A 14,749-nucleotide genomic window follows, 5' to 3' on the forward strand; every position below is an offset into this window, starting at 1 on the left:
TCTTCTTGGGAAGTCGTAATGGTTCTGACTTCAAGAGTCCAATGCCCCAAAAATGATTGCACTCTTTCAGGACAGTCCCAAACTTTACTCACCACTCTCCTGACATAGAATTTATTTTTCTAGTTATTTTAAAAATATGTAACCCATAAAAACAAGGACAAAACAATCTTGTTCAGACATGTTAATTTAAAACAATTGAGTACAATTTGTGATCGTTAAAAGCCACTGTTTAAATGATTTCCTGAAAATGCGGATGTGATACAGGAACACGAGGTTCGTGTGTGTGTGTGGGGAGTAGGGGAAGTGTGTGTGAATGTGTGCATGCCTTTTTACAACTGTGTTTTATGTGCTGAGGAAGATGCAGTGACTAGTCTAATTATATAAAACTCTGCACACTTATATTTGTCTCTCTCTTCAGTGTTCTCCATATTTTGAAGAGAGTTTAGCATTCTAATATTCAGGGATGAATAATAACTTTGTTTGCATAGCCCTTGACAATAACCATTAGGTTAACCAAAGTGTTTTACTATGGGTCAAATAAGATAAAACATGTAAAACACAAGGAATGAAACGGAATAAGACACAAGAGACAGTTGAGCAAAGTAAAAATATAATAAAAAAAATGTCACACTATTGAGTATTAAAAACCACGTTGAACATATATCTTCACTTCTAGAAGCCATGATCTTTCTTCAGCCAGGAGTTTGTCTGGGAGTCCAGGATCTGGCACAGAGGAGGCGTGGTCACTCTCACCCCTATCTAGACCCGTCTTCCAACATTCACTGATTTGAGGCCCTTTGTTCTCGACCGTACACACAAACTGTTAAAATATTGCAAATAACAGGCTGGTAAGCCTCAGTCTTGTAAATTCTAATCCATGTATCTGTACCGTTAAGTTTCTTAAAAGTTGTGTTTGTGTTTTGTTTTGTTAAAACTAGAAATTGAACATTTGAATTGTGATTAATAGTGAAACAAACTTGTGCACCAGTGATGCTGATACTTGGGTTGAATTCCCAAAACAGTGTTGGAAACTTTTGGTTTCCCTAACTACAGTAGGAATATGGAGCATCAAATAAATGTCATACTCTTGTGCTGCCACATTACTGTGGGATTAATCTTGTGTGCACAGTAAGGGACCAGCTGGGTGTGTTTTGTTTCTGACTCAGGGCTTGAGCTGGCCTTTGAGTCTAAAAGATTGCCCCCAGGCCTTCACTAATAGGTGCTAATTACATTTTGCCTCCATTGGTGAGTGACCACAAGGAATGTGGCTGTTTCTGGACCAAGGCTTTAGAGCAAGGGGCTATCAGCACATTCTTTTTAACACTGTCAAAACACCTCCTGTTGCACAAAGGTGTGACAAAAACAAATGGGTGAGAAATCAGCTTCAGAGCAGCTCTGTAATCTGTATAAGTACAAGTGAATCCTAAAATAAGCTAAGTGAGTCATTATGAAAACAGATTTCCAAAAATTTTATGAAATACAGTTTTTACTCAGGCTTGTTCTCTCCATCAGGTTTTTATATAAGAAGTAAAGGAATATTGTCATAAAATATTGTGATGGTTTAAAGTAGTCGTTTTAGTTCTCTCCCTGGTGGTAGTAACGACCTTTTCAGCATGTCAATGTTCTTACGCCTTCTAATGAGCCATCATTTTGTCCAGGTGCGCTAAAACAGAGAGAGAGCTAAAACATGCAGGATGCCGGAACCTCCAGGACTGACTTTGGGCACCACTGGTTTAAAGTAAATTTTCAAAAGGTTTTTGTCAGTCAGGCCGAGCATCCACATGGATTCTGCTTCTTCAGTGATTAGAAATGATCACTTCCTACTACACCATTTTCTGTGGTGCTCAATGTGTACAGGGCCTAAGACCTGTTTGCTGCATTTCTGCAGCATTTCTGCATTCATAACTGTTATATCATTTTTGAATGTCAAGAGCAGCATATAATGCTGGATTTGCAATGGGATATTTCTAATTTTGGAACAATATTGATATAAGCCTGCTACAAGATGTAGCGTTAGCAACACCAAAAGACTAATTCTTACCAAAATGCCTAGCAGCCTCAACGTCCTGTACTCCAACACTAAGTTCAGCCAATCAGCCATTGGCTGAATGGCCATTCAGCCAATGGCAGTTTACATGCACCACGTTTCATTCATAATAGAAGCACTGACATGCAGTTGTAAAATGTTGTGACTGAACATAAAAACAAACTACAGCAGTGATGTGTTTGTTCTGTCTTCTGAGCGCCCAGAATGGACCCGACCCGCACTGAGATCTAATGACATTAAAGACTTTACTGATTTCCTCAGGTTTGCTTCCCTGACACAGCAGCAGCTGCAGAAGGAGTACATTTGTTAGGATGACATGAGGTACACCTACACAGTCATTTCAGTTTGCCACAGTCAGGATACGATCGGGTCGGCGTTTACATGCAGGCCTTTCAGATTAGAAACGGGCATGAACCAAATCTCTCATTTGGATTAAAATATCATTTGAATTGAGCCAAATCATTTCAGAATATTGTTATTGGGGGTTTTACCTGATGCATGTCATTTTGAACACTTGCTGATTTCTTATCCAACAACAGTTTGTACTATAAATTTGTTTTACATGGTCTAACTACTTGTTGTGTAACACGAATTGACAAAAATGTTTCACTTAGCTATTCATAATTGTGATTAATAGTAAAATGATCTGTTCAGTGAATACAAGCTTAGTTTGGCACTATTACAAGAACAGTAAGCAGAGTTGTTTTTCCTAAAACCAACTAACCAGACCGTATATACAAACATTCATTGTGCTCATTGCTGATGTCACAAAACTTACATACTACCAAAAATTGTTCCGTGTCCCTTTGTTAGGTCTAAAGGCTAGGCTACATGCCCTACTTTATGACCCATTGTTCTCTTAAGACACACACATACACCTCGCTCTCACAGTGGGGTCATGCTGATCAGAGCCACCTTTGGCTCCAGAGCCACAGGTGGCTTTGCAGATCTCTGATCTAGCTAGAGTCCAGGACGAACTCTACTAGAACATCTCTGGGGTCATGTGGAGACGCCAGAGAACAAGAGACATCCTCACAGTCAGGCAGATGTGTTAAATATTAGTGCAATACAGAGGACAAATATTACCACTACTGAGAGACTGCAAGTAAAGACTGAAATTAAACTAAAAGGTGATTCAAAAAGTGTTTATTTATGCAGCCAGATTATAGCAACTTTTTGTTCATCATATCTTCTTCTTGTTTCTTGTGGTCTTCAAGTCAAAAAAATCTGAGAATTTGCAGGGGTGTGTAGTTTTGTGAGTACCAATTCAATTCAGCACAAAGGCACTTGTAGTTCTTTTTATTTAAATAACTTGACTTTTTTTTCCCACAATCAGTAAAATATTGAATTTTCTGACTGTATCTGTGCCACTGGGAAGTTAACACAGGTCTTTCTTTTTTGCACATAATGTGAAAACACATCTTCTCCTCCAAAGATTGTGCAATAACCAACAACAAAAGCACTGTGGGACTTTTGTTTTGGAGAGGCCAGGGAAAACGTGAAAAGCACATTGAAAAGGCTAGCCTCCATACTAGCTATTCTAAGACCCACTTTAATGAACGTGTGCCAAACCTTCAATGAAAAGCTCATTTTCCTCTTTCTCTAAATTCAAACATGCTCTCAAACTACTTCTGACTCTTTTCTGATGCTAAGGACAATCATGCACTTTCCTATTCTCTGTTTATGTCTTCCCTATGGTTTACTGAAGAGTGCAAAATATGCAAGTTAAGTTCAAAACATGGCATTGCAAATGTACTGGATTAAGGTGTCTGGTGAGAATTGCCACATTTCTTCATTTAGACTAAAATATTATGGTTCTCAAAATTAGATCATGAAAATATTCTAAGATTATGATGCACTTTTATTAGCTTTCTGCTGTTAATAAATTTGATGAAATTGAAAAATGACTACTTCAGTGACATTTTCAAAAAAAAGTTAAACATGTTTGTGAAAATAAATTTTAAATGGCAATGCCTTTGAAAACCACTGTGAATCAATTAGCAGCACTGTTGGTTGTATTTAGCAAACTTTTTTTTTAACCAAATCCAAACTTAACTGCATTTAAAGCTGAAGACTTTCCATAAAAACTTAGTAACTGTCAATATATTAAAACAAAACAATACTTATTATGTAACTGTACTTCATCACTTTGTGAAATATTGTTGGTTAAAATAAAGCTAAATTGCAGGAACCTAGTTCATTGGAAACATTGTTTTAAAAACGTATCCATTCTCATGGCTGGGCTAAGAGATAAATTAAAAGAAAAGTTACCTGACCTGGATAATGAGAAGTATTGCTATGCTTAACTGCATATACTTGGAGCACAAAATACAAGTATTTCTTATATTAAGTTTTCTTTATTTAGTAGCATCTGCTTCTTGGTGCAATATTTTGATTATATTAAGCGTGTTTGAGTTATCATAGCACACACTGCATATTATTGTTAGCTTACAAAGTTGCGCTCTGAGAACATCACCATTCAGCATAACCAGGTCAGTTTGCAACGCACTGAATCCCATTTACTTCCAAGTAAACCAGAAACAATCAAACCATGTTGAACAGCCTTGTTGCTGAATAATGCTACACATATAAGTTTAAGTTGACTAGCATTTGAAAAAATATATATGAATGACAAAATGTCTCTACAACCACTAGAATATATACTACTTGTTAAAATACAAGTAGACGCACCTGTATATGCAGGTACAACATAAACTTGCACCTGCATATAATATTCAAATCAACACAAACTTAAATCATATATAGAGCTTCAAAATAAACCATCTGAGCATAATATCCCATGCTGTGCTTCGGCCACTGCTGGCCAACCGCCCAACCCTCCAACTCAACGCAGTCACATAACACTACATCTCTGAAAAGCAGAAGAAGAGCCTCCTGCACAACCAACAAGAATGCAGCAAATGGTTTCCAGTTAACAAGAAAACACTTGATCTTTTCCAGCAACCATTGAACATTTGGTCAGCTATGAAACTAGCAGGTTGTGTTTTTTTGGGCTTGTTTTTGAATATGAAGTTGCTCATTTGGACTTGACTTTCTTTCCAAAAAAATTACTATCTCCCAGTTCCCCACAATAAAGCAAAAACTCTAAGTAGTTAGCAATGGTGTCGTGTTATATGCAGGTATGCACTGTAAACCACTTTAAAATCTTTTGGATTTGTGTGGTCACCAGTTTGGCTTTTTTTGGGGGGGCTTGTTTTCATAGAGCTGGTTGCTTGTTTTTCTCACAAGATCTGGCAAAACAACCTGTAAGATGTGTTTATTCACATTTTCAGGCTAAGTCAACAGATTTCTCAGAATGCCCTGCAGATCTAAAGTCTTTCTGTTCGTGGTGCGTTGTGTTGATTTTTTGGTTTTGTGTTCTGTTCTCTGTGGTTTTTCTTTTAGTTTTAGTTTTATGGTAGGTTTCAGCTTTTGGTTATTAACATCTTTCTGGTGTTCTATTTAGTTACTACTGCTTTCTTAGTGTTAGCTATTCATCTCTCCTTAGTACCAACTGTGCATTCCTCTGATTAGTTTCATCTGGTCTCCATTTAGCTGATCCCACCTTCATAGCTCTTTTGCTTTCATAGTTCACTGATGAATCCTATCATTGTGCTCTGCTTAGTGTCCTGTGGTCCTCATGCCAGTAAATTACAAATTGATTTCAAATTTTTTATGTGGTACCAACTGTGCATTCCTCTGAAATGCACAGTTTCTCACTATTCTCACTCTGACGTCCTGGCTACATTTGGGTTCACCACAAGCACACGATAAAAAACAGTAATCAGGAAAGTTGTATGCAATAGCAGGGGATGATTTACTGCTGTTCTTGTCTCCTGAGATCCCTTCATACCATGTAAACAATTGTTTCATATATTTCCAAGAGCAATGTAAGATATAGAGTATTATTCTTTGGATGTTTGTTGTTTGAGTTAATCCAGTCATTAAATCAATCAATCAATCAATCAATCAATCAATCAATCAATCAATCAATCAATCAATCAATCAATCAATCAATCAATCAATCAAGTTTATTTGTATGACATTTCAGCACCCGGTCAAAGTGTTTTATACCATAAAAACATAAAAATCTTAAACTGAACATACAGTCAACATATGTGAATCTTTGTTTTCTCGTTAAAATCGCCAATATACATAATATATGCCGGTCAATGTTCCATTGATTATGTTAAACAGGTGGGTTTTTAGTCTAGATTTAAAGGAACTCAGTGTTTCTACAGTTTTCTGGATGGTTTTTTTTTCCAGATTTGTGGTACATAGAAGCTGAATGCTGTTTCTGCATGTTTGGTTCTGGTTCTGGGCATGCAGAGCAGACCAGAACCAGAAGACCGGAGAGGTCTGGAAGGTTGACACAACAACAGCAGATCTTTAATGTATTGTGGTCTTAAGCCATTCAGTGATTTATAAACTAACAGTATCTTAAAGTCTATTCTCTCAGTGTAAGTACTCTAGCCTGGGTGATGTGCTCTATTTTCCTGGTTTTAGTCAGAGCACCAGCAGCAGCGTTCTGGATCAGCTGCAGCTGGAAGATTGATTTTTTTTTTTTAGACAGAAGATAAACACATGGATGAGTTTCTTTAGATCTTGCTGGGACATTAGTCCTCTAATCCTGGAAATGTTCTTTAGGTGACAGAAGCAATACCCTGAGCATCAAGGGATTTGCTGTTTTGTTTGTTAAAAGGCTTATGTAGCAATGGGTTTAGATACTCTGTCTTTGCACGTGTTCCCCACAGTTCCTGACCTCCAAGAGGCTGGACTGAATGTTTCATGATCTCATTCAAAGCACACAGCAGACACACGTCTACCCAGTGAGGAAATGAGAGGGTACTTCTTATTACAGAGTTATATGAATGACAAACATCTATAATTTCCCATGTGCAGAAACAAACAAATTATCTCTCATGGTTGACAGATTATTTAAAGGTTCCTGCTGTTTAAATGTATCTAATGCCTAAAGATAATATCAAATTTTACGTTGCTCTAAATATTCAGAGTATGACTCAATCTTATTTGTAATTGATTCAAAAAATAGTGTTATTGTTATTGTTAGTGCTAGGGCTGCCTCAGTCATATATATACTTTTATCCTGGCAAAGACAGACTTGACTGGAAGCAATACACTTCTGAGATTTCAGAAAATTCCAAACAAAGTCGTTGAACCCTTCAGTGATCCACTCAGAAATGTTGCATCTAAAAATGTTTTAATTTCCTGGGGATTTAAGGCAGCAAAGTCGCCGTGTAACTTCAATAAAAACAACTACTTTTTTGTAATCATTAACATAGAAAGAGAGGAACACAGGCGCAGGATTCCATTCACGATTTTTGGACATGAGAGATTAGTCATCACAAACTTATATCAATGTCAGCCTACATATTATCCAAACTTTATTCCTCTTATATTAACCTAACTCTTCTGGCTAAAGCAGTGAAAAAACAGGACAAAAGCAACCCCTTCTACAGGCAGTAACAGCCAAAAGAGGCCTGCTTAGGGTGCCAGTACCCATGGCATTACCATGGAAGTGACACTCAAAGAACTTGAAATAAACACAGCATTACTTTAGAGGCAAAAGACCCATCTTAGCAACAGATTTGCTATCCCCACTAACACAATTCAAGCAGGACAAACATGCAGATGCATAGTGACTATTAAATACAGAGAACCACATCCATATTTGCTAACATTTAATTCTATTCATCTGAAGAGGAAAGTGTATTTTATGTGAACTTTTAATCTAAACCCTGACATTTTCAAAAACGTGAAGGTAGCTGTCCATTTGGATAGCAAAGATATGTTCAAGGAGAGGTAGAGAAGCATGAAGGGTAGGGAGCTGTGTGTGCTTGTGTTCAGAACACAAACATGCTGAAGTTCACCACAGGTTCCTGTAGCTCACTAAATCAGTAGTAGGTGTGGTTAGAGGTTAGCATCTTTCACATGTACAAATTACAAGGACTAGAGAAAGTCACAAAATTTCTTTTTTTTTTTTTAATTTGTATTTCCTTCTAATTTATGGAAAACACTTTGAATTGCCTTGTTGCTGAAAATGTGCTATTTAAATAAAACTACCCTGCATTCCCTTAAATTTCTTGTGTTGATAGTCTGTGTGTGTTTGTGTAAAAGCTTGAAATTTCCCATGCATGAATTTTGTTGGTAACTTCCGTCTCTGGCAAGTTCCATAGGAAATGAATAGAGAAGGAGCAACATCACCTCCCATGCAGAAACATGCAGAGCGCATGCAACTGGAAATTATCAACTTAATTTTTATTTATCAAGCAGGTTTTAGTTTATTGTGATTAGTTTATTGAGTATAGCAATCGGCCTTAGTAAGCAATATTTTACGATTTTCTACAAATATTTGAAATCGTAATATTGGTTGAAACAGCAATACAACAGAAATGTCTGAGTCATTCAGAGCCAATAGTAGTCAACCAAAGAAACAAATAAGATTTTTTGAACTCCTTAATGGCTTTTGGCTGTGTTTATTTTCAAGCAAAAATGGAAAGTAAAATTATGATATTGTTAATAGTATATTAAAATTAGACTACATACAATGTGAAATAAGTCATCTTGCATGTGCCACCTGGGCGGCTTTAATGCTTTCTGATTCCTGTGTTTTCATAATCTCCTCCTGTGTCTTTGTAATTACAGCCATTTTAACCGAGCAGGTGACATCTTTTGAAGTACTATTACCTTCCAGTCTTATTAGCCTAACACATGCCAGCTTTATTCAGCACTGATGGCTATATTAGCCTGAAACATAGACCAGCCACATTCTGATTTCTGAAAGCTTGAATTGAAGCTTTTGTCTCGATAAGGTTTTGACATGTGGTCATTAAACTGTCAATAAATGTCTACGTTTCTTAAATTAAAAATTGAATGATACTCAAGCCATACGGTGGTGTGAAAAAGAACTGACATGATTTTTTTATTTTATTTGCATGTTTGTCACACTTATGTATTTCAGAACGTTAAACTAAGATCAAACATCAAAGTAATACTACAGATATGAGGAATTTACGATTTTACACTATTCTGACCCACTAATAAAAGTATTTTTAAAAAGCTTTGCATGTCCATTTAGGAATTGTAAAACTCCTGAAAATGTAACAAAAGCATTTTTCACACATTTTATTACTGCTTAAAACCGCATTATTATTATGTAAACACCACATAGTAAATAATCTAAATAAGCATTGTATGCTTAATTAAATATGAGTTTATTTTACTAGGTTTTCTTGTCCCGTGTTGTTTCACAATGTTCTGGTTCAGTATTTTGATTGTTTTTCTTTCCAGTTAATACATACCTCCTTCAATGTCACATGCAGTTTTTATTTTTTCTTTTAATTATGAAAAGCACCTTGAAATGCCTTGCTGCTGAAATGTGCTATACAAATAAAATTGGATTGATTGATTCCTAGGAATAATCTGATTGGATTAAAGAGTCTTGTCTGTGATTGGCTGGTGATTTTGTTCATTTACATGGCGACAGTTGCAGGCAGGCAGAGAGCAGGAAAGCTGGAGTCATCAGAGCTGAGTGTGTGCCATAGCATGAGAGTGTTTAATTTAAATGCACAAAATCTAATTTTTGTTGGTTTACAAAGGTATGTGTGCACAGGTAAATCTACACATATTGGTCACTGGGCTCTCATTTTAATGACACAAAAATCACAGCATAAAAAACAACTCTTCTTGTCATCCCACAAGAAGAGTTGGTCTAGCAAAGTGGTTCTCAGGACATGTTTGCTGTTCCAGGTCTCTCTGCTTCAGCTCCCTGACCAGCAGAAACCTGTTGATCACCTATTGAAGCACAGCAGGTGTGTGGCCTACGGGAAACACCTGAAACCTGAAGACGCAAGTGGAGAATCTCTGCTCTAATACTTAAGTGACAGTGGTTGCAGTTCGCTCAAGTGTGCCGCCGGTTCGATTTCCACTCTGTCCACCTGTCATCTCCTTGGGCAAAACACTCCTACCACCTTACCTGCTGGTGGTGGTCAGAGGGGCCGAGGGTGCAATATGGCTGCCTGGTCTCTGTCAGCCTGCTCCAGCTGTGGCTACAACCCAGCAGCCTGCCATCATCAGTGTGTGAATGGGAATGACTGATTTCATCATAGAGCCTCTTTGAGGATCCTGAAAAACGCTTTAAAAGTCTGATGTCACTTTGTAACATATTCAGAGTACAGCTTAATGGAAGCATGAAACAAAATACACATTTCTTTTTGCACTTTATTTTAATTAAGGGATGTAATAGCTTTATGACAAAATTAATACTCAACTATTATCTAATAACACTACAAAGAGGTTTTAACCAGACTTATTTTTACACAATAGACATTAATCAGTCAATGAAAGGAAGAATGTCTTTTATGTATGTGCCAGCTGCAAATAACACAGAAAACACCGACACAGCACTATTCATGCAATGAAGTGGAACAGCGTTCCCAGTTCCAGACATCTCTCTGCTTGAGCCTGAATTTCTGTGGAACAGTCTTTCACATGTCCCAAAACTACAGAGACCATTATTATTAGATTGACAGCTAGAGACAATTGAAGCCATCACAACACTCCTAAAAAGTGAAGAAACATTCACTGCTTAAAGGAAAACATGCTTATTAACGATTAGTCACTTTGGACAAACCACAGAACAAACTTATTTACAACTGCATCAGTGCAAGGGTTCACTAAAAACAGGCTACAACCTGTCACAAGAACACAAAGATTCATCTTACTGGGAATGAAGATGAAATGAATGCATGCACACAGGCTTTACTCATCACCCAGACTGCACATGCCAAAAACGACTACACTGAACACTCTGAGATCCTCTAACACCAGGACTAATCTGCCTCTGTCACGGTAAGCAGGTGCAAGGTTAGATTTTATATAGCTGATGACAGAAAACACAAGAGATGCAAAGCATGAATCTACAGTTGAGTAGCAGGGAAGTGTGTTTTTTAGTCAAAGTCTCTGTTGACCAGGACCAGTGGAGCCACCAGAGTCCACACATAAAGGCCAATGCAGATCCAGCTGGAGGAGATCTTCACCCACACAGACGGCCACCTGCTGGTCATGGTCTCATATTTGGAGTCAGGGCTGCAGATACAGAGAAACAAGCAACCAACAGGTTGAAATGCTGCCACTTCATATGGAAAATGAAACTTGCTCATATTGTTCAGCTACAAGTTAAACAAAGTGATAAAATGTCATTTTGTGTGTGTGTGTGTGTGTGTGTGTGTGTGTGTGTGTGTGTGTGTGTGTGAGGCATATGTCTTTGAGATTTACATTCACATCTATATCTTTCTAAACTACACACTACAGGGTGTTGGTGCTCAAATAGCCTCCTCCACTGGGCCCTATGTCTACATGACTTCAACAAATCACACAAGTTAAATGGAAGACGTGCTCTATGCATACAGATAAAACCAGATATTTACATACACTGAATGTTTGACTGAAGTCAGACATTTTAAATGGTAGTTATCTTATTCTGAAGTCAAAGAAATAACTAACTCACCAAGTTTTCTAGTATTTAGCAGATAGAAATTATTTTGGTAATTCTAACTAAACTAAAACAAGAAAAGTTGCATTTAACTTCAGACAGTGAGAAAAAAAACATGTTTGTGTCTTTTTATTCAGAATATGTAAATATGTGATTTCCACTGTATATTGTTCCAATAGAAACAGGGCTGACTGGATCAGAGAGACAGCTCTGACTCTTTACCAAACATTTCTGTCAGAAATCCTCTGAGCTCCTTTAGCAGTGCAGGATGACAGGAAGTGTGGCGAAGCATCGACTTCAGCACCAAGCAGAAAACGTCCGCCTGCACCATTCTTTTTAAAATAATAGAACAATCCTCAGAATCCCACCTGTACCAGTTGGTGAGCGTCATCATGATGTAGAGTGACGCTAGGAACAGCATGAAGTGGAAAAAAGAGTAAGAATAGGTGACCCCATCCTTCTCATTGTCCACAGCTCTGTTAAGGCCGCTGCTCTCCTCAAAGCTGTCTGTCTGGGGTCCATCCTCGATCAGAGCAGACTCATCAGTGGTCAGAGTCAACTTGTTCACCTGGGCATTTGAAGAATTGCGAATACTGGTGGACAAACAGAAACACAACAAGTTAACAATGTGCTAGAGCCGTTTTTCAACCACTAATTTACTAATAATCTGAGCATCTCTGCCGGTACAAAACAAGCTTTGACATAAAGGAGATTCCCACCTGGAGTACAGGACACACATGAGGAAAAGAATCAATCCCACAATCCCTTGAGCATCCCACCACGTAACCACATGGTCCTGACCTTTAGGGCTGGTGCTATTAAGCCCAATGATGCCCAGAAGGCTGGGGTTACAATCTCTGTCTGCAAAACAAACACACACACACACACACACACACTCAAATCAAAAATGTCCAAACTTTCAGTTCACGACAAGTTTCTGACTGTTAAAACTGAGCGACACAAAAGATGGAATACTACAGAGGGATCATAAACAAGCATTTTCATTTATGTGTGACAACAGGCACATTTGTTTAATTCAGAACAAATGTATCTTGTTTTAAGACAGAATTATCAAAGATATTTCTATTTGCTAAACATCACAGTAATGATAGAACAAATATGTCATATTTATTAATTGATGTCTTCAAAATCAGGAAACCCAGAACATTTCACCCAAGTCATTCAAAGGCATCTGTACCGAATGTATGTAAACATCTGATTGTGAAGACATTAATACATAAACCTGACATTTTTTGTCTCTCATTGTTGTGAGAATATTCTATTTCCTGTGTCCTGCTCCAGAAATCTTTTAAGTAAAGTAGAAAGTCAATTATAAGAAGCTAATTTAATGTGATTTTAACATCTTTTATTTCTCTTCTCTGTTTTAAGCGCTGTGTTAACAGGACACTGTCATTAGAGTAACTAATAATTTGTACATGTTTGCTTACCAGGTTCATTGGTCATTGCAGACCAGGTCAGGTACATGGTGTACAGAGTGACCAGGGAGGATTGCAGCAGGCCGGATCTGGGCTGGGACTCCTTTATGAAGAATATGCAGCGTTAGGAAGAAATCAGAGAACTGAAAATGTTCACTACCACTTTAATCTTTATCAAATTGCTCGACCTAAATTTTCTCATTGGTATCTAATAAAAACAAAGCGCGTATTCTAAATTAATGGACTGAATCCATAAACACACACAGAACTAACACTACAACACCTCTGAGATAAATTCTGTATTTATAGTATTAAAACATTATAGTTTATTTAGCTTAGTTTACTTGTTAAAGCTCCAGTATGTAACTTTATAAAAAAATTATTTTTTTTTTTACATATTTGTGAAAAAACTGTTGTGAGCGATAGTATTATGTATTTTCCAGGCATATAGTGCCATTTCATACCACAATCATGTTACCTTCAGTTGTTATAAAAATGCTATATCAAATATGACTTGATTTTGTAATTTAACACCTTGAAATTGGGCTTCTGTCTCTTTAAAAACTTCTGCTCTTTCTTAAAGTCTGTCTTCAGGAAGTCATCACAACATGGCTGCTCCATTAACCCTTTAACAATGTTTTTACCAGCGTTGCTCTGAGAAGTAGCTCATGTATTGAGCTCAGCAGTTCCACCAGGTGTTGGCTAATTGCTGTTGGCTAGTCTGAAAGAGCTGAGGGTCTGTGAAGCTGAAGCTCAGAAACCGCAGCTCAGCAGAGGAGCTTTGGCCTTCATGAAACGATAAAAATATAAAGTCAGGCACTTTATGTTTTGGTCCGTCTGATGTAATTTTTAAACATTAAATGGTTGATAATTTGATCAGTTACTCAGTACTTGAATAGACTTTTTACCAAATACTTTTTTACTCTTGCTTGAGTAATTTCCTGGCTGGCTACTTTTTACTTCCACTTTTGTAAAGAAAAATATGCTGAACTATTGCTTCTCTTATTTGAGTACAACTTTTGGATACTCTGGCCAAATCTGGCCAAGATTAACTTAATGGTGCTATGGCAACACTGGCTTTATCTCAGATCTTGTATTTCTGAATCAGACTTTTGTGAAAACAGCTCTCAGGTATACTTTTGATGACAGGATAAAACATTATAACATGATGTAAAGCTGAAAAAATCTATTTGACATAATACTGCCCCTTTAAATTACAAGATGCTGCTTTTTACAAGAGAACTTCAAAAAGAAGGGCTTATTACCTGAATCTGTGGTAGAACAGACATGACGGAGGCTGTGACGCACAGCAGCAAGTTGATGCTAATGAAGACCTTATTTTCAGTGCAGCCATCAGAATGGGTGTAGTAAACATAGAACAGAACCAAAGAGACCAGGGACAGGAGGTAGTTCAGCGCAGTGACTGAAAGTAGAGCTGCAAAAGCAAAGCAGAAGCCGATTTTAGATCAAGTCTGTTCAAAAACACAACAGGATGTACAGTGTAACAACAGTATACACACCTCTTCAAATGTTCTACCTACCACAAATTTCAATGTATTTAATTAGGATTTTATGTGATAGAACACCACAAAGTAGCACATAGCAGGAAAGAGGAAGAAAATTAACTAATTGTTTTCAAAATAGTTTAGAGCGATTTTTGAAATCAGCTTAGTTGAAGCAAGTAAACATGTAACTCAGGCAGGCAGTGTGCCTTAAAGACCAGGGTGGGAACACTGGCCTGCAGCACCAACA

General features: G+C 37.4%; 1 protein-coding gene across 1 annotated transcript; it reads right to left on the reverse strand.

Annotated features, from left to right (window-relative positions):
* Positions 1-10,270: 10,270 nt before the first annotated feature.
* LOC103458033 (serine incorporator 1) lies at positions 10,271-14,463 on the reverse strand (the record flags this gene model as incomplete). Its single annotated transcript, XM_008398576.2, has 5 exons — positions 10,271-11,155; positions 11,930-12,154; positions 12,281-12,422; positions 13,010-13,100; positions 14,263-14,463. Coding segments are annotated over 5 exons (798 nt in total), but the record flags the coding sequence as incomplete, so codon positions are not given.
* Positions 14,464-14,749: the final 286 nt, after the last annotated feature.

Source organism: Poecilia reticulata, linkage group LG21 (assembly GCF_000633615.1).
Source record: "Poecilia reticulata strain Guanapo linkage group LG21, Guppy_female_1.0+MT, whole genome shotgun sequence".
NCBI classification, from domain to species: domain Eukaryota; kingdom Metazoa; phylum Chordata; class Actinopteri; order Cyprinodontiformes; family Poeciliidae; genus Poecilia; species Poecilia reticulata.